Source organism: Lithobates pipiens, unplaced genomic scaffold, assembly GCF_037356315.1.
Source record: "Lithobates pipiens isolate NorthernLeopardFrog02 unplaced genomic scaffold, aLitPip1_a1.2 Scaffold_27, whole genome shotgun sequence".
Classification (NCBI taxonomy): domain Eukaryota; kingdom Metazoa; phylum Chordata; class Amphibia; order Anura; family Ranidae; genus Lithobates; species Lithobates pipiens.
In genome coordinates, this window is record NW_027507788.1 from 23245917 (window position 1) to 23270652 (window position 24736).

Below are 24736 nucleotides of genomic sequence, written 5' to 3' on the forward strand. Positions count from 1 at the left end.
AATATTCGCTATTTTCACACTAAATCCCCTACCGGCCAATCAGGAAGTGGGTTCTGAGACCCATTTCCCGATTAACCAAAATGTCGGGTGATCCTTTTGGATGCCTAGCACCTAGGAGGAGGAGAGAGGAGATGCATGGCGAAAGCTGTCGTGCTGGAGATGAGGACAGCAGAGCTGCTTCCCGCAGCCCGCCCTCCCTTTCCATCTAGTCTTCCAATCAATGGCCCCCATCTTTCTATGGTGGCTTCTTGGCTTGCAGGATTCTGCCGGAGCCACATGTGCTTGCTCAAAAAAAGAGGATTACAGTCCTATGTGAGAATTCGGCCCGCACTGAAATGCACAGACAACTGGATAGGACACTAAAAAGAGGGCATGCCTCTGCTCCTCCTCCAAGGTAAGTGACTGACAGCGGCACCCAAGCCAGTGGTGTCACTGAGAAATCACAGTGTCGAGTCTTGTTGGATGGTATGACCCATGGGACATGTAGTCCCGAGCACAGTGATCACATGATCTTTATTTACTTTTTGACAGAGCCCTCCACGACTAGAAGTGCGAGGAAATGACAGTTGGGAAACCAGAAGACGAGGCTGCGATATGAATAAAATGCATTATTATTATTATTATTATTTTTGTGTTATATTTGAAAGAACTGTTTGTGGTTCTGTGCAAAATGTTTTTGTTCCGATGTGTTACTGATCAAATAAAAGAGAAGGCTTTAGTACTACTTTAAGTGACAAATAAAAAAGGAAAACATTAGTTCTGTTCATTTTGAACAGACGCGAATTTAACAATTAAATGAGCAATAAAAATACAGAACAGACTATTACTTTACCAGCAGAACAACTTTCATTTATAAAGAACAATAAACAGAAAGTGCCAAATGTTCCCAACATAAAACCAGGTAAGAGTATAATTTCAAGAAGAGAAGAGAGAAGAGAGGGGGTTCTAACAGAAAAGCAGTCTTCTGGAGGAGGGGGGCGTCCTCATAGCGTGCATTGTGGTCGATGTTCCTGTCCATCACATGGTCCTGGGGCTGATACACATACATGACGGGACAGCCAGAGGTGGATGATGTACATACTGTATATGTGATGGATAGGCAGAGTTCTGCCATTCCCAGCAGGACTTCTTACGACCAATCTAGGCTTGGATCACTTTTCAGCACTGAATAGATTGAGCGCCATTAATTTGCGTGCTCGGATCTCCTGGGTCCTCTGAGCACTTATCACACACATACCTGTCCGACATCTTCCAGATCTGAAAGCTTGGATTTTTTAATAATGTTTGGCTGATAAATATATGTTCTCCCTCTGCTCTATATACAGTAAGTGTTCCCCCGCCCTTCATGAAGATTCATTCAAGAGCTGTTAGGAATCCTTCACATATGCACAAGTTATGTGCAATATTTGAACTAAATTCAGAACATGAAACATCTCTATATAGGGGATGAGTGCAATTGAATAAATATTTTATCATTGCAATAATAAAAGTTTGCATATATATATATATATATATATATATATATATATATATATATATATAGTTGAAAAACGACAAAAGTCCATCTAGTTCAACCATAAAAATAAATAAATAAATAATATCATATATTGCCATATACCCATTCCTATACCCACAGTTGGGTATATGGTGTTGTTCATATACATGTCTAAAAAGCCCCTTATATACCCAAACAATAACTTTTGCAATGTAAGGAACATTCTTCCCACTGACCACCAATGTAAAGGCCATTCTTCCCACTGATCACCAATGTAAAGGCCATTCTTCCCACTGACTACCAATGTATGGACCATACTTCTCTGACTACCAATGTATGGACCATTCTTCCCACTGACCACCAATGTAAAGACCATTCTTCCTGCTGACTATCAATGTATGGACCATTCTTCCCACTGTCCACCAATGAAAAGACCATTCTTCCTGCTGACTATCAATGTATGGACCATTCTTCTCACTGACCACCAATGAAAAGACCATTCTTCCCACTGAATATCAATGTAAGGACCATTCTTCCCAATGACCACCAATGAAAAGACCATTCTTCCCACTGAATACCAATGTATGGACCATTCTTCCCACTGACCACCAATGTAAAGGCCATTCTTCCCACTGACCACCAATGTAAAGGCCATTCTTCCCACTGACTACCAATGTATGGACCATACTTCTCTGACTACCAATGTATGGACCATTCTTCCCACTGACCACCAATGTAAAGACCATTCTTCCTACTGACTATTAGACATGTGCAGAGTAAAATATTTTGTTTCGGAAATTCGTTTTCGTCCGAAAACTTAATTTATTTAGTTACTCCCGAAATTCGTTTTTATTTATTTCGTTTTTCGTTCAAAAATTGCATTCGTCCGAAAATCCACATGAATTACGATCGAATCTGTCTTTGAAGGCTTATGGTGTCTGTCAAATGTATAAAGAAGATTCGACGGAGCTAGTATATAGCATACTTTAGAACCCCTGTTAAAGTCTATGGGACTCCAACGTTCAAAATCTAAAGTGCTAATTTTTAAAGACTAATTTGCAAGTTACTGTCCTAAAAAGTGTTTGGGGACCCGGGTCCTGCCCCAGGGGACATGTATTAATGCAAAAAAAAGTTTTAAAAACGGCCGTTTTTTCTGGAGCAGTGATTTTAATAATGATTAAAGTGAAACAATAAAAGTGTAATATTCCTTTAAATTTCGTAGGGGGGGGGGGTGTCTATAGTATGCCTGTGAAGGGGCTCATGTTTCTGGTGCTTAGAACTGTCCCTGCACAAAGTGTCATTTATGCAGGAAAAAAAGTCCTTTAAAATCACTCGCAGCTATTATGAATTGTCGGCTCCCGTAATACAGAGAACACTCATTGAAAGTCATTGATAAAATAAATAAATAAATAAAAAAGCGTGGGGGTCCCCCAAATTCAATTACCAGGCCCTTCAGGTCTGGTATGGATATTAAGGGGAACCCTGCCTCAAATTTAATAAAAAATTTGACGTGGAGCTCCCCTTAAATATCCATAACCAGACCCTTCAGGTCTGGTATGGATATTAAGGGGAACCCCGCATCAAATTAAAAAAAAAATTTGACGTGGGGGTCCCCCTAAAAATCCATACCAGACCCTTTATCCGAGCATGCAACCTGGCAGGCCGCAGGAACAGAGGGGGGGACGAGAGAGCGGCCCCCCCTCCCTCCTGAACCGTACCAGGCCACATGCCCTCAACATTGGGAGGATGCTTTGGGGGTCTGTGACCCCTCAAAGCACCTTGTCCCCATGTTGATGAGGACAAGGGCCTCATCCCCACAACCGTGGCCGGTGGTTGTGGAGGTCTGCGGGCGAGGGGCTTATCAGAATCTGGAAGCCCCCTTTAACAAGGGGACCCCCAGATCCCAGCCCCCCCCTGTTTGAAATGGTAAGGGGGTACAAAAGTACCCCTACCATTTCACAAAGAAAGTGTAAAAAATAGTTAAATAAGACAAACACACTTTTGAAAAATTCCTTTATTAAAAATAAAAAAAATTAAAAAAAGATTCCAGCGGCGGTAATCCACTCTTGCTATCCAGCGACGGACGGTCATCTCTCCAGCGATGGCTCATCTCATCCAGCACAGCGAATCCATCCTTCTTCTGTCTCCGCAGAGGAGACACTGCAAGGATTCCAGCGGCCTGACATTTCTTATATACGGAGGGCGGGGCCACCCGTCACCTGACCCCGCCCCCCTCTGACGCAAGGGGAAACCCGGGGTTCCCTGTGACGTATGGGTGACCCCGCCCCCCTCTGATGTAATGGAAACCTGCCTGTGTTACATCAGAGGGGTGCGGGGTCACCCATACGTCACAGGGAACCCCGGGTTTCCCCTTGCGTCAGAGGGGGGTGGGGTCAGGTGACGGGTGGCCCCACCCTCCGTATATAAGAAACGTCAGGCCGCCGGAATCCTTGCAGTGTCTCCACCGCGGAGACAGAAGAAGGATGGATTCGCTGCGCTGGATGAGATGAGCCATCGCTGGAGAGATGACCGTCCGTCGCTGGATAGCAAGAATGGATTACCACCGCTGGAATCTTTTTTTTATTTTTTTTATTTTGAATAAAGGAATTTTTCAAAAGTGTGTTTGTCTTATTTAACTATTTTTTACACTTTCTTTGTGAAATGGTAGGGGTACTTTTGTACCCCCTTACCATTTCAAACGGGGGGGGCCGGGATCTGGGGGTCCCCTTGTTAAAGGGGGCTTCCAGATTCTGATAAGCCCCCCGCCCGCAGACCTCCACAACCACCGGCCACGGTTGTGGGGATGTGGCCCTTGTCCTCATCAACATGGGGACAAGGTGCTTTGAGGGGTCACAGACCCCCAAAGCATCCTCCCAATGTTGAGGGCATGTGGCCTGGTACGGTTCAGGAGGGAGGGGGGGCCGCTCTCTCGTCCCCCCCTCTTTTCCTGCGGCCTGCCAGGTTGCGTGCTCGGATAAAGGGTCTGGTATGGATTTTTAGGGGGACCCCCACGTCAATTTTTTTTTAAATTTGACGTGGGGTTCCCCTTAATATCCATACCAGACCTGAAGGGTCTGGTTATGGATATTTAGGGGGAACCCCACGTCAAATTTTTTATTAAATTTGAGGCAGGGTTCCCCTTAATATCCATACCAGACCTGAAGGGCCTGGTAATTGAATTTGGGGGACCCCCACGCTTTTTATTTTTTTTATTTTTTTATCAATGACTTTCAATGAGTGTTCTCTGTATTACGGAGCCGACAATTTATAATAGTGATTTTAAAGGACTTTTTTTCCTGCATAAATGACACTTTGTGCAGGGACAGTTCTAAGCACCAGAAACATGAGCCCCTTCACAGGCATACTATAGACACCCCCCCCCCCCCCCTACGAAATTTAAAGGAATATTACACTTTTATTAATATTGTATCCAAGAATAGGAAAAAGGGGGGGGCAGGGGATTTTTTTACGGTACACTATATAAAGAGACAGAGATTTCTTAAAAAAGAATTCATAGCTTTAATGTTGGAAATATGATAAAATTATTTTGGAAAAACCAAAATAGCAAAAATATAATAACAAAGACACTTATTATACAAAAAATTACATGACACAAAGTATAGGGGATCCTGAAATTGTTAGTTGCTGAGAAGTAACTAACTTCTCAGCAACTAACAATTTCAGGATCCCCTATACTTTGTGTCATGTAATTTTTTGTATAATAAGTGTCTTTGTTATTATATTTTTGCTATTTTGGTTTTTCCAAAATAATTTTATCATATTTCCAACATTAAAGCTATGAATTCTTTTTTAAGAAATCTCTGTCTCTTTATATAGTGTACCGTAAAAAAATCCCCTGCCCCCCCCTTTTTCCTATTCTTGGATACAATATTTATAGAATTATTAGGGGATGAGGTACCTTTAACAGTAATGTGTCTCTGGGATAGTGTGGACCAACTTATTTCTATTACACTTTTATTGTTTCACTTTAATCATTATTAAAATCACTGCTCCCGAAAAAACGGCCGTTTTTAAAACTTTTTTTTGCATTGATCCATGTCCCCTGGGGCAGGACCCGGGTCCCCAAACACTTTTTAGGACAGTAACTTGCAGAATCTTTTCTCTCTGTCGAATATTTTCTCTATATAATCTTGGACTAATAGAGGTAAGGTTAGGCACATTCGACCACAGGTTCTATAGACAGATTGTTATTGTCAGAGTCATGTCGAATCTCCTATTCTATATCGAACTGTTGTAACAATGAAAACGAAAATAAAGCATTTATTTATGTCGGATCTTTCGTTTTTCGGATTTTGTGCTTTCGTTATCGTTTGTCAAAAAAAATAGCTGAAATTCGGACGAAAATGCATTCGGACGAAAACGAATGCACATGTCTACTGACTATCAATGTATGGACCATTCTTCCCACTGTCCACCAATGAAAAGACCATTCTTCCCACTGACTACCAATGTATGGACCATTCTTCTCACTGACCACCAATGAAAAGACCATTCTTCCCACTGAATACCAATGTAAGGATCATTCTTCCCAATGACTACCAATGAAAGGACCATTCTTCCCATTGAATACCAATGTAAGGACCATTCTTCCCAATGAAAACCAATGAAAAGGCCATTCTTCCCACTGAATACCAATGTATGGACCATTCTTCTCACTGACCACCAATGTAAAGACCATTCTTCCCACTGACCACCAATGTAAGGACCATTCTTCCCAATGACCACCAATGTAAGGACCATTCTCCCCACTGACCAACAATGTAAGGAGTCAGGGATGTGGTCATGAAGGGGGGGGTAAATCTTCTGGAGGTCAAGTGGTTATACTTGAATAAACATTTATTTGACAATAAGGCCTTATGTACATGGCTGCTGGTAAACGGACATTTAGGAGCAGTTGGGAGTTTTTTTGAGCTGCCCCTGAACTCTCCTCTGTTATCTTATCAGGGTGGTTCATAGTCATTTCTAGGCAGTTGAGTTTAGAGGCATTTTTTGGAATGCAAAAAAATACGTTTAGAAGCTGAGTTGACAGGCATTTCAAGCGCCAAACGCTTCTAAACACGGCTAAAACGGAGCTAAACACAGTTACTTGCGTTTAACCGTGTTTCATTTACAGGCGTTTCTCATTTTTGGCTATTTTGAAAAAGCGATTCTAAGCGAAAACGTGGCAAAACGCAGCTAAACGCAACATGTAAATGCGGCAAAATGGATGTTTTAAACGTGGGTTACTCTCTGTCAAGTTAAATCGTTCAGGAGAGTTTGTAAAAATGTCCTGTATACACGAAGCCTTAGGGCACTTTCACGCTGCCAGCACCCGGGCATCGGCGGTAAAGCACCGCTATTTTTAGTGGCGCTTTACTGTTGTTTTTGCGGCGCTTTTTTGGCCGCTAGCGGGGCGCTTTTAACCCCCGTTAGCAGCTGAAAAAGGGTTGAAACCGCCGCTGCAGCGGCGCTTTGCCGGTGGACCGACGGCACTGCCCATTGTTTTCAATGGGCAGGGGCGCTTTAGGAGCGGCGTATTCAGCGCTGCAAAGAAGCTGTTTGCAGGACTTTTTTTTTACGTCTTGCCAGCGCAGTGCCCAAGTGTGGAAGCACTCTGGTTTTCACATTGGGGTTGCAGCTGAGGCTTTTTTCATGAGATTATGGGGCCCCCAGGCAATCAGAGATTATGAGGCCACACAGTATACAATCACACAGTATACACATACATGTACACACAGTATACACAGACATGTTTCTATTGGCTGAGAAGGTACTGGAGAGGTGGGGCAGCTATAATCTCAGGATTTTAAGACCAAAAGGATGTCGGTACGGGACATTTCAGAGACACACGTAAAAAAAACACTGATTTTTACTGAGGCTGGCAACCTTGACCCTCGGGCAGTGCCCGAGTGGGCGAATGGTCAGTCCGCCCCTGTAAACAGCCTTTTTTGGGAGTTTGGGTGTTCTTCTTTAACAGCCTATAAACTCCCCTCTATGTTATCCTATGTGTCCATGCGTACATGGACGTTTTTGGACATTTGTCAGCAGTGGACTTTATAGGCTGCTGTCTGAACACCCTAAAATCTCGTTCAGGAGCTGTTTTTTCTGGCCACATTAAAACGCAAAACGCTGATAAACGTCAATAAACGCTCAAAAATGTGGCTCACCAGCATTTAACGTTTTTGATCCATTGAAAAACTTTTTAAAAAAAATTCTTAAAATAAAAAAACGTTAACGCTAAAAAACGCCAATAAACGCTATTGCAAAAATGTTTAAAAAACTCATTGCAAAGCGTTTTTATAACGTTATTTTAACGTCCAGTGTGCATTGAGCCTTAAAATAACTTCAAGGACTATTTTGCTTATTAAAGCGGAGCTCCACCCTAAAGTGGACCTTCCGCTCATCGGAACCCTCCCCCCCTCCGGCGCCACAATTGGCACCTTTCAGGGGGGAGGGGGGGGTGCAGATACCTGTACAGTACAGGTATCTGCACCCACTTCCGGGATAGCTCTCTGCGGAAAGAGGCGTAGATTACGCCCCTTTCCGCAAGTGCCCCGCTGCCTGCTGGGAAACACACAGATCCCAGAGGCAGCGGGGACCGTCCTCATTGCGCAGCGCGACTCGCGCATGCGCAGTAGGGAACCGGGAAATGAAGCCGAAAGGCTCCACTTCCTGATTCCCATACCCAAGATGGCGGCGGCAGCACCCGAGAGACGATCAAGAGATCGGCTTCGGGTGCCGACATCGCGGGCGCGCTGGACAGGTAAGTGTCACTATTTTAAAAGTTAGCAGCTGCAGTATTTGTAGCTGCTGGCTTTTAAAAAAAAAAAAAAAAACGCGGAGTCCCGGCGGACTCCCGCTTTAAGAGAGGACCGAAGATCCTAAAACCTCTACTGCTTCAAATATTTACTACATTGAAAAGAATTTTATTTTTTAACTAGGACATAAAAAAAGTCTATAATAGATATATATATATATATATATATATATATATATATATATATATATATATAAAATAAAAATAAAATAAAATATATCTAAAGCACAAAGAAAAGGAGAGACGCTATCGTATGGTTGGGCTGCATTAAAAAAAAAATAAAAAAAAAATAAAAACACAAGAATATTTACAGGAGAGAAGTTTCCAGGGACAAATCAAACCGTCCTTGAAGTCAAGGACAACAGGCATCTATACAGCCTCTACACATTTCCGGGCCCCAGTAGGGCACTATTGTTGAAAATGGTGCTAATACATAAAGGTTATTGCTTCGCTGGGCATCATAAATATACACAGACACGTGTGTGTGCAGGACGACTTCATAAAGTGAAATTGAGAAGATGGAAATCCAGACATTGTCATTGCTCACTTGGTTTCAAGGTGAATGTTTTATGGATGTGATGCTGATCCGGGGTCTACTACCTAACGCAGCACAGTCAGAATACTCATAGCTCAACACTACACACCACGTAGTATAAACTCCATCACCGCTCAGCACCACTCAGTATATCAAAAACAATTTTTTTTTTAAATCTCCTGGCAGCATTATGCAAATTGTGACTTCTCTGAAAGTCGGCACTGATGACCGTCCCTTATACATTCCTATAATAAAATTCAGAGCCTCAGCAACCAGGTGAGTGGCTACCAAACCCACATAACTGCGGACGCCATTGGATGTTGGCTACTATTTTCCACACCCCAGTACATTACTCTCACTAAAAAAAGCATCTATTCTTTTTTTCTCATTTATCTACACTCTCCACTGACACCACCAACTGTGGAAGGGAGTTCCACATCCGTAAAACCCCTCTAATACCCCGTACACATGGTCGGACTTTCCAACGGAAAATGTGCGATCGGATCTTGTTGTCGGGAAAATCCGATCGTGTGTGGGCTCCATCGGATTTTTTCCGTCGAATTTCTGACTCACAAAGTTTGAGAGCGGGATCTAAAATTTTCCGACAACAAAATCCGATCTAGAAACTAAATAAATTTTACCTAAATACTGTGTACTGCAAATAATAGGAAATAATTGAAGTAGCGCTTGATATCATTAACCACTTGCCGACCAGCGCACGACGATGTACGTCCTATTTTTGAAGAGGGATATCTCGGTAACGGCAGCAGCTGCTGCCACAACCGAGATATCCATCTCTTCAGGCGCCGGTCGGCTGTACGATAACGGTGGTCTCCGCAGCGGATTCGCCGCAAGCTCACCGCTATCAGCGGTGGGAGAGGTGCCACCTCCCCCTCCCGCCGCCCTCCCGCACGGTAGCGGCGGAGGCGATCGGGTCCTTTCGCTAGCTGGATATGGAGACGAGTGAGGCTAAGATGGCCCCCACTCGTCTCTATACCATAGGAGGGCAGAAGCGACGTCAAAACATCACTTCCGCCCATACCTCTTAAAGGTATATTTTTTTTAAATGTCATTTTTTCTTTTTCTTTTTTTTTGTTGCATTTTAGCCCAAATATGAGATCTGAGGACTTTTTGACCCCAGATCTCATATTTAAGAGGACCTGTCATGCTTTTTTCTATTACGAGGGATGTTTACATTCCTTGTAATAGGAATAAAAGTGATCCATTTTTTTTTTTTTTAAAACAGTGTAAAAATAAATAAAATCAATTAAAATAAATAAGAAAAAAAAAAGGTTTTTAAAAACACCCCGTCACGACGAGCTTGCGCACAGAAGCGAGCGCATACGTGAGTAGCGTCCGCATATGAAAACGGTGCTCAAACCACACATGTGAGTTATCGCCGTGATCGGTAGAGTGAGAGCAATAATTCTAGCCCTAGACCTCCTCTGTAACGCAAAAAATGCAACCTGTAGAATTTTTTAAATGTCGCTTATGGAGATTTTTGAGGCTAAAAGTTTGACGCCATTCCACGAGCGGGCGCAATTTTGAAGCGTGACATGTTGGATATCAATTTAGTCGGCGTACCATTATCTTTCACAATATAAAAAAAATTGGGCTAATTTTACTGTTGTCTTATTTTTTTATTCAAAAAAGTGAATTTTTTCCAAAAAAAAGTGCGCTTGTAAGACCGCTGCGCAAATACGGTGTGAAAAAAAGTATTTCAATGACCGCCATTTTATTCTCTAGGGTGTTAGAAAAAAAAAACAATATAAAATGTTTGGGGGTTCTAAGTATATTTCTAGCAAAAAAAACCTGTTTTAAACATGTAAACACCAAATCTGAAAAAGAGGCTCGGTCCTTAAAGCGGGAGTCCACCGGGACTCCGCGTTTTTTTTTTTTTTTTAAAAGCCAGCAGCTACAAATACTGCAGCTGCTGACTTTTAAAATAGTGACACTTACCTGTCCAGCGCGCCCGCGATGTCGGCACCCGAAGCCGATCGCTAGGTCGTCTGTCGGGTCCTGCCGCCGCCATCTTGGGTATGGGAATCAGGAAATGGAGCCTTTCGGCTTCATTTCCCGGTTCCCTACTGCGCATGCGCGAATTGCGCTGCGCAATAAGGACGCTCCCCGCTGCCTCTGGGAGCTGTGTGTTTCCCAGCAGGCAGCGGGGCACTTGCGGGAAGGGGCGGGCACTTGCGGAAAGGGGCGTAAGTTACGCCCCTTTCCGCAGAGAGCTGTCCCGGAAGTGGGTGCAGTTACCTGGATTATCCAGGTAACTGCACCCCCCTCCCCCCTGAAAGGTGCCGATTGTGGCACCGGAGGGGGGGAGGGTTCCGATGAGCGGAAGGTCCACTTTAGGGTGGACCTCCGCTTTAAGTGGTTAATGAGTGATCTAAGAAAAAAGAAATCAACAGTAAACATATAACACCCCGTGATGACGTGCTATATAAATAAAGTCCATTGATAAAGTGCAGAAAAACAATAGAAGTGAATATTCATCCAATCCTTCAATCTTCCACCATACCGTGTGTATGCAAGACAAGTTTGGGCCAAAATCCGTCAGAAGAAAATCCAACGGATTTTTGTTGTCGGAATGTCCGACCGCCTGTATGGGGCATAACAGTAAAAAAAAAAAAAAAAAAAACACCTATGCCATTTGAAACTGAACCACTTCTCGTTCAACTTCATTGTGTGGCCATGTGTCTTCTTTTTCTTTTTTCTTTTTTTTCTTTTTTTTTTAATCAGAAGAAAGTTTTTATTTGAAGCATACATGTTTCATAAACACTCACAAAACAATGTCAAGTTTTAATGTACAAAAACAAGTACAGTAAAACCTCGGATTACGAGCAACGTGGTTTACGAACGTTTTCGCAATACGAGCTGTTTTAAAAAAAAAAAAAAAAAATCCTTACTCGATTTGCAAGCGTTGTCTCGCAAGTCGAGCAGGATTCAAGCCTCTGGGGTGTGCAGTACCTCATGTGGCCAGAAGTGCGAAGGCGCCAGTGAGGCTCGGAGACACTTGGGGACACTCGGTTCACGAGCGTCTCCAAGCATCTTTGAGTGGCCTCCGAGTGTTTCCGGCGCCCCCGCACCTCTGGCCACATGCAGTACTGCATACACTAGCAGTGACACTGGAACAAATTGCCTGAGTTTACATTGATTCCTATGGGGAAACCTGCTTTGATATACGGGTGCTTTGGATTACAAGCATGCGTCTAGAACGAATTATGCTTGTAATCCAAGGTACTACTGTAGTCAATTACTGCTTCCAACTTCAAAGAGCTACGTACAGGCATACCCCACTTTTAAGTACACAATGGGGTTTATTTACTAAAGCTGGAAAGTGCAAAATCAGGCTCACTTCTGCATAGAAACCAATGAGCCTCTAACCCCGGCTTGTTCATTTAAGCTTTGGTAATAAAACCTGGAAGCTCATTGGTTTCTATGCAGAAGTGAGCCTGATTTTGTACTTTCCAGCTTTAGTAAATAAACCCCATTGTGTACTTAAAAGTGGGGTATGCCTGTACAGTCATCAGCGCACCGAAGAGAACATACAACCCCACCTAGTGGCTGAAAACAGAAATTACGGTACCAATAGAGCACCGCTATGGCACATTCCAAAGTCAGAGAGCAGTAACCAACATTAAGTAATCAAAGGCATTCTGCCTCAATATCCTGTCAATAATCAGGTCTACTGGAGCCAATCACGGTACATCAAACCAACTTAGCCCCCCCCCCCCCCCCCCCACCCTCCAAACCCTCTCAAATTTAGTGGGGCGACCACAGGGGCGGACTGACAACTCATGGGGCCCCTGGGCAATAGGAGATTATGGGGCCCCCAGGCAATCTGATGATTGGGCAACACAGTATACACACACAGTATACAATCGCACAGTATATACAGACATGTTTCTATTGGCTGAGAAGGTACTGGAGAGGCGGGGCAGCTATAATCTTGGGATTTTTAGACCAAAAGGATGTTGGTAAGGGATATTTCAGAGACAGATATAAAAAAAACACAGATTTTTACATACTGTCCCTGGTTTTACTGAGGCTGGCAACCCTGATGGGGCCCCCTAGTGGCCCGGGGCCCTCGGGCAGTGCCCAAGTGGCTGAATGGTCAGTCCGCCCCTGGGCGGCCATGTGTTCTCTCAAAATTGTTGTAAAGCCTTAAATATACCCGGTGAAGTGACTGGACTCAGGTGATACTCAGAGACTAAACAAATCCTCCTGTATAGATTATACCTGTTTATCTGCAGTCTTCTCTTCTCTATAATCCCTCTACAGAGATTATAAAGCTTGTCTGAGCTGTCAGACAAAAAGGTGTGCAGACAGCTGAAATTACACTCTGCAGAGCCCAGAGAGGAGAGCTCTGACAGCTGATTGGAGGGAAAGGACACACCCCCAGCACACAGGGACTGAACCAAGGCTGTCAATCAGCTGGAGATCTCTCCTCTGTCACCTTTTTTTCTCTTGGTGTCAGAAAAATTTGTCAGAAGTGATTCATGCAGATAGCAGAAGATCAAAGCAGCAGACACTTGTGACACTTAAGCCGCGTACACACGTAGCCGTCTGTCCGACGTACTTAGTCTGGCGGACTTTCCGCCAGACTGTCCGTCGGACTTTCCGAACGGGCTACTTGCCCACACACGGCACTTTTTCAGCGACTAATACGGCGTACTAAGTCCGCCGTACTATCCGCCCTACTTTTGAAATGAACGGACTCGCCCACACACGCGGAGGAAAGTCTGCTCATTTCGAGCGCGTCTCCAGGTAGGCGGGGCCCACGAGGGAGACGTCGCTGGCCCCGCCGCCTGGTATGGACTTAAAGGGGAACCCCAACGCCGAAAAAAAATTGGCGTGGGGGTCCCCCCAAGTCCACAACAGACCCTTGTCCGAGCACGCTACCGGGCCGGCCAGGAAAGGAGGGACGAGCGAGCGCCACCCCCCTCCTGAGCCGTACCAGGCCGCGTGCCCTCAACATGGAGGGTACCTTGGTGAAGGGGGGCCTCGCGGCCCCCCCACCCCAAAGCACCTTGTCCCCATGTTGATGAGGACAAGGGCCTCTTCCCGACAACCCTGGCCGTTGGTTGTCGGGGTCTGCGGGCGGGGGGCTTATCGGAATCCGGGAGCCCCCTTTAATAAGGGGGCCGCCGGATACCGGCCCCCCACCCTATGTGAATGAGTATGGGGTACAATATACCCCTACCCATTCACCTGTAAAATAAAGTACAAAAAAACCACAACACACAAGATAAAATAATTTATTGCCCAGCTCCGGGGGTCTTCCGTCTTCGTGGGTCTTCTCGTCGGACTCCTCTGCTATCTTCTTGTAGCTCTTTTACTAGCGGAGGAGCCCGGCATTCTTCTTCGTCGCCGCGGCCTCTTCTTCCGACTTCGGGGGTCTTGTCCCCCTCTTCGGTTCTTCTGCCGGGCCACTGCGCCTTCTTCTAGCTCTTTTACAGGCGGTGCCCCGGTCTTCTGTCGCCGCCGCCGCCGCCTTCCGTTCTTCTGTTCTTGTCTTCTTCTTCTTCAGATGTTGCCTCGCCGAGTCCTCCGCTCACAATGACGGGGAGCGGGCATGCGGCGACTTATATAGGGACAAGGGGCGGGGTCTTCGGTGGATGTCACATGGGATATGATTTGTTCATATTTCATGTCTGAGATTTACAACCACTTTAAGCCTATCCGGGGAGAATCAGAGTTCTGAAAGTAGTAGAAATATAGTTGTATCTTTTGAGTATTTACCCTTTTTAATGCATGCTAATAATCGTCTGGCCTTGCTTGTTGCAGCTTGGCATTGCATACTATTAAGTCTCATCTGCTAAGACCCCCAGATCCTTGGCACTGGTTAATAACTACAACGCATAAAAAAACACACCCATGATCCTTATACAGTAACACCTTGGATTGCGAGCATAATTTGTTCCAGAAACATGCTTGTAGTCCAAAGCACTTGTATAGCAAAGCAAATTTCCCCATAGGAAATAATGGAAACTCAGATGATTCGTTCCACAACCATTTATTCATAGGTCCTTCAGTTTATACTCCATATAAAAAGATTATAGCAATGTGACCAGGTTGTGTAACCATAAAATGTCCATCCACAAATGACATCCTCCACAAGGGAATTAGAAGCAAAATCCAGCAGGAGCTCCAGAGTATAAAAGAGAAGAGGGGAGCCTCTAAGTGTAGCAATATGTTGATAAATGTTGTACCTTCATTAAATGTAACCATATTACTACACTTAGAGGCGCCTCTCTTCTCTTTTATACTCAGTTGTGACATGACACTACTTGTATATCAAGATATCGCTTGTATATCAAGTCAAAATGTATTTAAAAATGTTGCTTGTCTTGCAAAACGCTCTCAAACCAAGTTACTCTCAATCCAAGGTTTTACTGTAAAACCCTTTTTTTATGTTGTCAATATTGTACATACTTTCCAAATATCCAGGTGACTGGGCCCTGGCGAAATGCTGGTGGCGGCCATCTTAATTGTGGGCATCTGAAGTCAGCGCCAGTGAGTTCCGGGATGTAGTGCAGCTGGTTTACCCAGCATGCACCTCCCGATCTGGCGCGTGCGCACTAGTGACGGTGCCTGACTCACGGTGTTGTCAACAGGTTGCCACTGTATAGCAATGGTGGTGGCGGAAGTTCCCGCCCCGTTGTTATAGCAAACTGCTCCTTAACTCCTCCCGATCACATCATTTCCTGTCTGGAAATACAGCGGGATTAGACTATTAGGGTACCTGAAGACTCCTGGGCTAGATGACGCCAATATCCCAGGAGTCTACACCAAGTTCATTATATGAAGCACCAACTCTATAAAACCAAAAGTATTGGGACACCTGTCTTTACACGCACATCAACTTTAATGGCATCCCAGTCTTCGTCCGTAGGGTTCAATATGGAGTTGGCCCACCCTTTGCAGCTATAACAGCTTCAACTGTTCTGGGAAGGCCGTCCACAAGGTTTAGGAGTGTGTCTATGGGAAGGTTTGACCATTCTTCCAGAAGTGCATTTGTGAGGTCAGGCACTGATGTTGGATGAGAAGGCCTGGCTCGCATTCTCCATTCTAATTCATCCCAAAGGTGTTCTATTGGGTTGAGGTCAGGGCTCTGTGCAGGCCAGTCAAGTTCCTCCACCCCAAACTCGCTCATCCATGTCTTTATGGACCTTGATTTGTGCACTGGTCCAAATCATTTGGGGGAGGGGGAATTATGGTGTGGGGTTGTTTTTCAGGGGTTGGGATTGGCCCCTTAATTCCAGTGAAGGGAACTCTTAAGGCGTCAGCATAGCAAGACATATTGGACAAATTCATGCTCCCAACTTTGTGGGAACAGTTTAGGGATGACCCCTTCCTGTTCCAACATGACTGCGCACCACTGCACCAAGCAAGGTCCATAGACCTGGATGAGCGAGTTTTGGGTGGAGGATTTTGACTGGCCTGCACAGAGTCCTGACCTCAACCTGATAGAACACCTTTGGGATGAATTAGAGCGCAGACTGCAAGCCAGGCCTTCTTATCCAACATGAGTGCCTGACCTCACAAATACGCTTCCCAGTGCAAGAAACCATGAAGGACCCCCCTTCCCCTCACAGACCTATGTCCAGGGCCCTTCCCTTTAAGCCTGATAGCAGAACACCAGAACCCGGTCGCAAGTCCAGCCTTTGTGGCCCTGGTGGTTTCGCCACTGGTGTCAGCAGTTTTTTATTTTTGTTATTTAATTTTTTTATAATTTATTATCTTTTTTTTTTTATTATTATTTTTTACAATTTTTAGGAGTCCCATTGGGGGGGCTTTGGTGAGATACGAAGGGTCTAAACAGACCTCTGAGACACAGAAAGGAGATTGAGGACACAGCCCTCCATCTCCAGCTCTGCAGCACAGAATGAATGAACAGGAAATAGCTCTGTACAATGGCTTCCCGTTCATTCACAAACTGAAGCATTGTAAACACAGTTTACTATGTTTTAGTTAAGAATGGACAGAATCGGTGATCGGTACAGATCACTGACTCTATTTATTCAAATGAGGAAGGGGCCAGTAAATGACACATTTACTGGCCCCTTCCCCGCTCTCCATCCTGACACCATTCCTTGCAGCAGCCAGCAGGATAGGGGAGGGGGGAATCTGGTAGAGTGGAGGAAGATGGGAATACAGGGAGAGCACAGGGAGGGACAGGAGAGAGGACAGTGGCCTGGGGGGGGGGGGGGCACAAAGCAGCTGAATAAGAGGGGCAGAAGGGGTAGCAGCATATAGAGCAGGGATGTCCAAACTTTTTTCAAAGAGGGCCAGATTTGATGAACTGAACATGCGCGAGGGCCGACCATTTTGCCTGACATTCTTTGAACCATTAAAATTCGGTCTAAGCGTGTCCATCCGAGCACTAATACACGGCCCAACAAGAATTCTCTTGCCTTTGTGGCTGTGTGTGGTGAATAGATGAACTCAAGTGTATTATTTGGATACACCATATTTATTGACGTATAACACGCACCTTCACTTTAAGGGCCGGTTCACACAGCGAGGCTCGGCGAGGCGTCTCCGACTTGCCTCGCCGCGACCTGCGGGGACCTCAGCGGCGACTTGCAGAGGACTTCTGTATAGAAGTCAATGCAAGTCGCCCCCGAAGTCGCCCCGAAGTAGGTCAGGAACCTTTTTTCTGAGTCGGAGCGACTCGAGTCGCTCCTCTCAGAACGGTTCCATTGTACAGAACGGGGGCGACTTGCGGGAGCGAGGCGAGCCGTGTCGCCTCGCATCGCCTCGCTGTGTGAACCGGCCCTAAGAGGGAAGCTTCAGGAAAAAAAAACTTAAAATTTTAAATAAAGAACTGTGAAGCAAAACAAGGGTCAGTGTCTATCTGCAGACCCACAATTGCTATGAATGCAGCGCTCACCATTGCTAGGAATGCAGCGCCCACCATTGCCAGGGATGCACCCACCATTGCCAGGGAATTCACCCACCATTGCCAGGGAATTCACCCACCATTGCCAGGGAATTCATCCACCATTGCCAGGGAATTCACCCACCATTGCCAGGGAATTCACCCACCATTGCCGGGAATTCACTCACCATTGCCGGGAATGCAGCCACCATTACCAGGGATTCACTCACCATTGCCGGGAATGCAGCCACCATTGCCAGGAATTTCACCCACCATTGCCAGGAATTTCACCCACCATTGCCAGGAATGCACCCACCATTGCCAGGGATTCACCCGCCAATGCCAGGAATTCACTCACCATTGCCAGGAATGCAGCCACCATTGCCAGGAATGCAGCCACCATTGCCAGGAATGCAGCCACCATTGCCAGGAATTTCACCCACCATTGCCAGGAATTTCACCCACCATTGCCAGGAATGCAGCCACCATTGCTAGGAATTCACTCACCATTGCTAGGAATGCAGCGCCCACCATTGCCAGGGATGCACCCACTATTGCCAGGGAATTCACTCACCATTGCCAGGAATGCTGCCACCATTGCCGGGAATGCAACCACCATTGCCGGGAATGCAACCGCCATTGCCGGGAATGCAACCACCATTGCCAGGGAATTCACTCACCATTGCCGGGAATGCAGCCACCATTGCCGGGAATGCAGCCACCATTGCCGGGAATGCAGCCACCATTGCCGGGAATGCAGCCACCATTGCCAGGAATGCAGCCACCATTGCCAGGAATGCAGCCACCATTGCCAGGGATTCACCCACCATTGCCGGGAATGCAGCCACCATTGCCGGGAATGCAGCCACCATTGCCGGGAATGCAGCCACCATTGCCGGGAATGCAGCCACCATTGCCAGGAATGCAGCCACCATTGCCAGGAATGCAGCCACCATTGCCAGGGATTCACCCACCATTGCCGGGAATGCAGCCACCATTGCTGGGAATGCAGCCACCATTGCCAGGAATGCAGCCACCATTGCCGGGAATGCAGCCACCATTGCCGGGAATGCAGCCACCATTGCCAGGGATTCACCCGCCATTGCCAGGAATTCACTCACCATTGCTGGGAATGCAGCCACCATTGCCAGGAATGCACTCACCATTGCCGGGAATGCTGCCACCATTGCCGGGAATGCTGCCACCATTGCCAGGAATGCAGCCACCATTGCCAGGAATGCAGCCACCATTGCCAGGAATGCAGCCACCATTGCCAGGTATTTCACCCACCATTGCCAGGAATTTCACCCACCATTGCCAGGAATGCTGTCACCATTGCCGGGAATGCAGCCACCATTGCCGGGAATGCAGCCACCATTGCCGGGAATGCAGCCACCATTGCCGGGAATGCAGCCACCATTGCTGGGAATGCTGCCACCATTGCCAGGAATGCAGCCACCATTGCCAGGAATGCAGCCACCATTGCCAGGTATTTCACCCACCATTGCCGGGAATGCAGCCACCATTGCCGGGAATGCAGCCACCATTGCCAGGGATTCACCCGCCATTGCTAGGAATTCACTCACCATTGCTGGGAATGCAGCCACCATTGCCAGGAATGCAGGCACCATTGCCAGGAATGCAGGCACCATTGCCAGGAATGCAGCCACCATTGCCAGGAATGCACCCACCAATGCCAGAAATTCACTCACCATTGCCGGGAATGCTGCCACCATTGCCGGGAATGCTGCCACCATTGCCAGGAATGCAGCCACCATTGCCAGGAATTTCACCCACCATTGCCAGGAATTTCACCCACCATTGCCAGGAATTTCACCCACCATTGCCAGGAATGCAGCTACCATTACCATCAGTGCAGCCATGGAGGGCAGGACGAGCGCCAAAGACATCTTACAGGAGAATCTCCTGTTTACACAACGGCCTCTTTAAGAGAAAGTCCCGCCTCCTTTGATGGACAGTACAGTCATCCAATGGCAGAGACGGGACTTCCTATTACAGCTGCCGTGTAAACAGGAAATTCTCCTCCTGTGTGCACAGCACTCGTCCCGTCTTCTCCCTCCGAGGCAGCCGGACTATATATCTTTTGTGGCCCCGGCGCTGGGAGATCGCCGGGGGCCACAAAAGATATATGTGTTTAAACAACCAGGCGGGCCGTTCAAAACCAGACCGCGGGCCGGACTTTGGACATGCCTGATATAGAGGAACCGATCCCCTCTCTCCTGTAGCTGGGAGGGAGAGGAGGAGAAGCGGGCATTCAGCAGCTGTAGAAAGGAGGAGATCAGTTCCTCTATATCCCGCTGCCCCTCCTATCCAGAAGCATGGGGTCAGGATGAAATTGCGACCCCTGTGACCCCTGTAGGTACTCCCCTGGCTGGACCATAACATGATTAAAGGTCACTATACAATCTGAATGTACACTCTCTGGAGCATGGGACCCCAGTCACAATTGTGACCCCTGTAGGTACAACCCTGGCTGGACCATAATGTGACTAAAGGTCACTATACAATCTGAATGTACACTCTCTGGAGCATGGGACCCCAGTCACAATTGTGACCCCTGTAGGTACACCCCTGGCTGGACCATAATGTGACTAAATCTAATCTCCTTTAGAGCTACAATATGTAGTGCAAGGAGCTTCCGGATTGGATATGATTCAAATGGAGCATTTAGATGTGTCCTACTATAATGTTTCGGTAAATATACAGCAGATTGAACAGAGATTGTACAATAAAATTGTAAAGAGTTTGTCCAGGTTTAGAAGAGCCTCCCGACTCACACGCCAGATGAGTTTTTTGTGAGTTTGTACATGCGTTTTATGAGCGTTTACAGACATGAGCATTTTTGTTTTAGCCAATGAAAAGCTAGTTACTAGGGGGAGAGGCAAGAAACGATATGTTTTCAGGTCTTTTCAGGAGCTCCCATTGAGTCTATAGGGGCCAAAAATGCTCAACTGTCCCAAGGAAGCTCCTATACTTTTCTGAGTTTCAGGTGACACAATGTTCAGGTATGAATGGGCACCATCGTATATAATGGGAATCTTGATGTTGAGCATAGCAGCACTTCGGGGAAATCAGGTGTGAATAGGGACTAGAAAGGCTAAAAAATATTTACAATCTACAAAGCTTCAAACACACATATCACTTATAGTGTCACCTCTATGAAGGAAATCCTCGGTTTAGGCATTGCATGCACCTATCTGTCCAAATAAACCGAACGGAGACCAGAATTATTCAAACGCCAAATCCTAACCCACAATATAAAACGTCTCACTGAGCCAACAGCTGCATTCACCTAACAACCAGCCCTCTATTCTCTTCATTGTAGTCCTGGCAACAGCCAGTGTCGGCCGTACACCAAATATATCCGTTCCCATCCGTTCTGAGCAACGCTGGAGCAGAACAAAGTAAAGTCTGCGAAATAAAACCGAGATTGAACCGCCACAGTATGACAACGCACAGCCAGAGCCATCCAATTCTCTGTATCTGAGCGAAACATCGTCCCCCCATCGTCTACAGATACAGGACCAAGCTCCAAACTTCTCCAAAATATTTATCCTGCCAGGGAGATTTTATATCATAAGCAAAGATATAAAAGTATAAACATCTCCATATCTCCACCATTCACTATAGAAGACATAAAACATCACAGCATGATTGTGTGCAACACATTATCAACACTACACCAAATACATCCCAGGATTACATTGTATCCATTTATTAAAGAGACACATTATGTCATATACATTGTGTGTGTATTATAATGGAGATACAGATAGATAGATAATAGAAGAATCCTGTATGTCCAGGGTATTATATATATATATATAGTGTCCCCCATATACAATGTCTATAGAACAGAGAAGACAAAAGTCCACACACTGGCCCCCAACTGTGGCCCCTGTCTCTATCTCAGTTTGGCCCTTACCCCCCGTGTCCTCCCCTGTCCCACTTTCTCTCAGTGTGGCCCCTGTCCCTCTCACTCAGTGTGGCCCCTGTCTCTTAGTGTGGCCCCTCTCTCTCAGTGTGGCCCCTCTCTCTCAGTGTGGCCCCGCCTCTGAGTGTGGCCCCTGTCTCTGAGTGTGGCCCCTCTCTTTCTCAGTGTGGCCCCTCTCTTTCTCAGTGTGGCCCCTCTCTCTCTCAGTGTGGCCCCGCCTCTGAGTGTGGCCCCTGTCTCTGAGTGTGGCCCCTGTCTCTGAGTGTGGCCCCTGTCTTTCTCAGTGTGCCCCCTCTCTCACAGTGTGGCCCCTCTCTCTCTCCGTGTGGCCCCCTGTCTCTCAGTGTGGCTCCTCTCTCTCTCAGTGTGGCCCCTCTCTCTCTCAGTGTGGCTCCTCTCTCTCTCAGTGTGGCCCCGTCTCTCAGTGTGGCCCCTCTCTCTCTCAGTGTGGCCCCCTGTCTCTCAGTGTGGCCCCTCTCTCTCTCAGTGTGGCCCCTCTCTCTCTCAGTGTGGCTCCTCTCTCTCTCAGTGTGGCCCCGTCTCTCAGTGTGGCCCCTCTCTCAGTGTGGCCCCTGTCTCTCAGTGTGGCCCCTGTCTCTCAGTGTGGCCCCTGTCTCTCAGTGTGGCCCCTCTCCCTCTCAATGTGGCCCCGTCTCTCAGTGTGGCCCCTCTCCCTCTCAATGTGGCCCCGTCTCTCAGTGTGGCCCCTCTCCCTCTCAATGTGGCCCCGTCTCTCAGTGTGGCCCCATCTCTCAGTGTGGCCCCTGTCTCTCAGTGTGGCCCCTGTCTCTCAGTGTGGCCCCATCTCTCAGTGTGGCCCCTGTCTCTCAGTGTGACCCTGTTTCTCAGTGTGGCCCCATCTCTCAGTGTAGCCCCTCTCTCTCTCAGTGTGGCCCTCTCTCTCAGTGTGGCCCCTGTCTCTCAGTGTGGCCCCTGTCTCTCAGTGTGGCCCCTGTCTCTCAGTGTGACCCTGTTTCTCAGTGTGGCCCCATCTCTCAGTGTAGCCCCTCTCTCTCTCAGTGTGGCCCTCTCTCTCAGTGTGGCCCTCTCTCTCAGTGTGGCCCCTGTCTCTCAGTGTGGCCCCTGTCTCTCAGTGTGGCTCCTCTCTCTCTCAGTGTGGCCCCTGTCTCTTAGTGTGGCCCCTCTCCCTCTCAATGTGGCCCCGTCTCTCAGTGTGGCCCCTGTCTCTCAGTGTGGCCTCTGTCTCTCAGTGTGACCCCGTTTCTCAGTGTGGCCCCTGTCTCTCAGTGTGGCCCCGTTTCTCAGTGTGGCCCCGTTTCTCAGTGTGGCCCCTGTCTCTCAGTGTGGCCCCTGTCTCTCAGTGTGGCCCCGTTTCTCAGTGTGGCCCCTCTCTCTCAGTGTGTCCCTTCTCTCCCTCTCAGTGTCCTCTTTTTCTCAGTGTGGCCCCTCTCTCTCTCTCTCTGTGGCCCCTCTCTCTCAGTGTGACCCCTTTCTCTCCATGTGGCCCCTGACTCTCAGTGTGGCCCCTCTCTCTGTGTGGCCCCTGGCTCTTTCTCTCTGTGGCCCCTGGTTCATTCTCTGGCCCCTGGCTCTCAGTGTGGCCCCTGGCTCTCAGTGTGGCCCCTGGCTCTCTCTCTCTCAGTGTTTCCCCTGGCTCTCAGTGTGGCTGCTGTCTCTCTCTCTCAGTATGGCCCCGGTCTCTCTCTCTCTCAGTGTGGCCCCGATTTCTCGCTCTCAGTGTGGCCCCGATCTCTCGCTCTCAGTGTGGCCCCGATCTCTCGCTCTCAGTGTGGCCCCGATCTCTCGCTCTCAGTGTGGCCCCGATCTCTCGCTCTCAGTGTGGCCCCGATCTCTCGCTCTCAGTGTGGCCCTTATCTCTCGCTCTCAGTGTGGCCCCTTTCTCTTTGTGTGGCCCCTGGCTCTCTCTCTCTCTCTCTGTGGCCCCTGGCTCATTCTCTGGCCCCTGGCTCTCAGTGTGACCCCTCTCTCTCTCTCTGTGGCCCCTGGCTCTCTGTGTGGCCCCTGGCTCTCTCAGTGTGGCCCCTGGCTCTCTTTCAGTGTGGCCCCTGTCTCTCTCTCTCAGTGTGGCCCCTGGCTCTCAGTGTGGCCCCTGGCTCTCAGTGTGCCCCCTCTCTCTCAGTGTGGCCCCTGGCTCTCAGTGTGCCCCCTCTCTTTCAGTGTGCCCCCTGTGGCCCCTGGCTCTCAGTGTGGCCCTTAGCTCTCAATGTGGCCCCTGGTTCTCAGTGTGGCCCTTGGCTCTGTGTGGCCCCTGGTTCTCAGTGTGGCCCTTGGCTCTCAGTGTGGCCCCTGGTCCTCAGTGTGGCCCCTGTCTCTCTCAGTGTGGCCCCTGGCTCTCAGTGTGGCCCCTGGCTCTCTCAGTGTGGCCCCTGGCTCTCTCAGTGTGGCCCCTGGCTCTCTCTCTCACCTCTTTGGTGCTCAGGTTGCCCCGCACATATTTGGCCGCACAGATCCGCAGGTATCCTAGAAGAAGCAGCAGCAGCCCGGGGCCCGCTGGGGGCCCCATCACCGGGACCGGCGGAGGATGAAGAGAGAAGGACGGGAGAGATGAGACACCGCAGCACCGGACCGGTTCCGGTTACAGATGGAGGATGGTGATCAGCAGAGGAGACGGTTCATCACCGGACACCGGACACGGGGACACAGACAGCTGCAGCTCCGGAATGCATCACCGGGGAGGGAGGCGGTACCGGGAGAACCGAGCACAGCGCGGGCACAGGACACGGGGGCGAGCACTGCAGAGACACGGGAGACAGGAGGGGGAGCGGGATACGGAGAGGAGAGGGGTCTATCTGGGGGTCCCTGTATTTAGGAGAGGATCTGGGGGTCCCTGTATTTAGGAGAGGATCTGGGGGTCCCTGTATATAAGAGGAGACCCGGGGGTCCCTGTATATAGGAGAGGATCTGGGGGTCCCTGTATATAGGAGGGGATCTGGGGGTACCTATATATAGGGGGGATCCGAGGGTCCCTGTATATAAGAGGAGATCTGGGGGTCCCTGTATATAGGAGGGGATTTGGGGGTCCCTGTATATAGGAGGGGATCTGGGGGTCCCTGTATATGAGG

The 24736-nt window shown here is 47.9% G+C and overlaps 1 protein-coding gene across 1 annotated transcript in view; it reads right to left on the reverse strand.

Moving 5' to 3' along the window:
* Positions 1-24376, reverse strand: part of TMEM145 (transmembrane protein 145) — a 180083-nt gene extending 155707 nt beyond the window's left edge. The window contains exon 1 of the mRNA XM_077456618.1: positions 24079-24376. Within this exon, the coding sequence (XP_077312744.1) occupies positions 24079-24177 (99 nt within the window). The 5' untranslated portion in view covers positions 24178-24376. The remainder of the gene's footprint in view (positions 1-24078) is intronic.
* Positions 24377-24736: the final 360 nt, after the last annotated feature.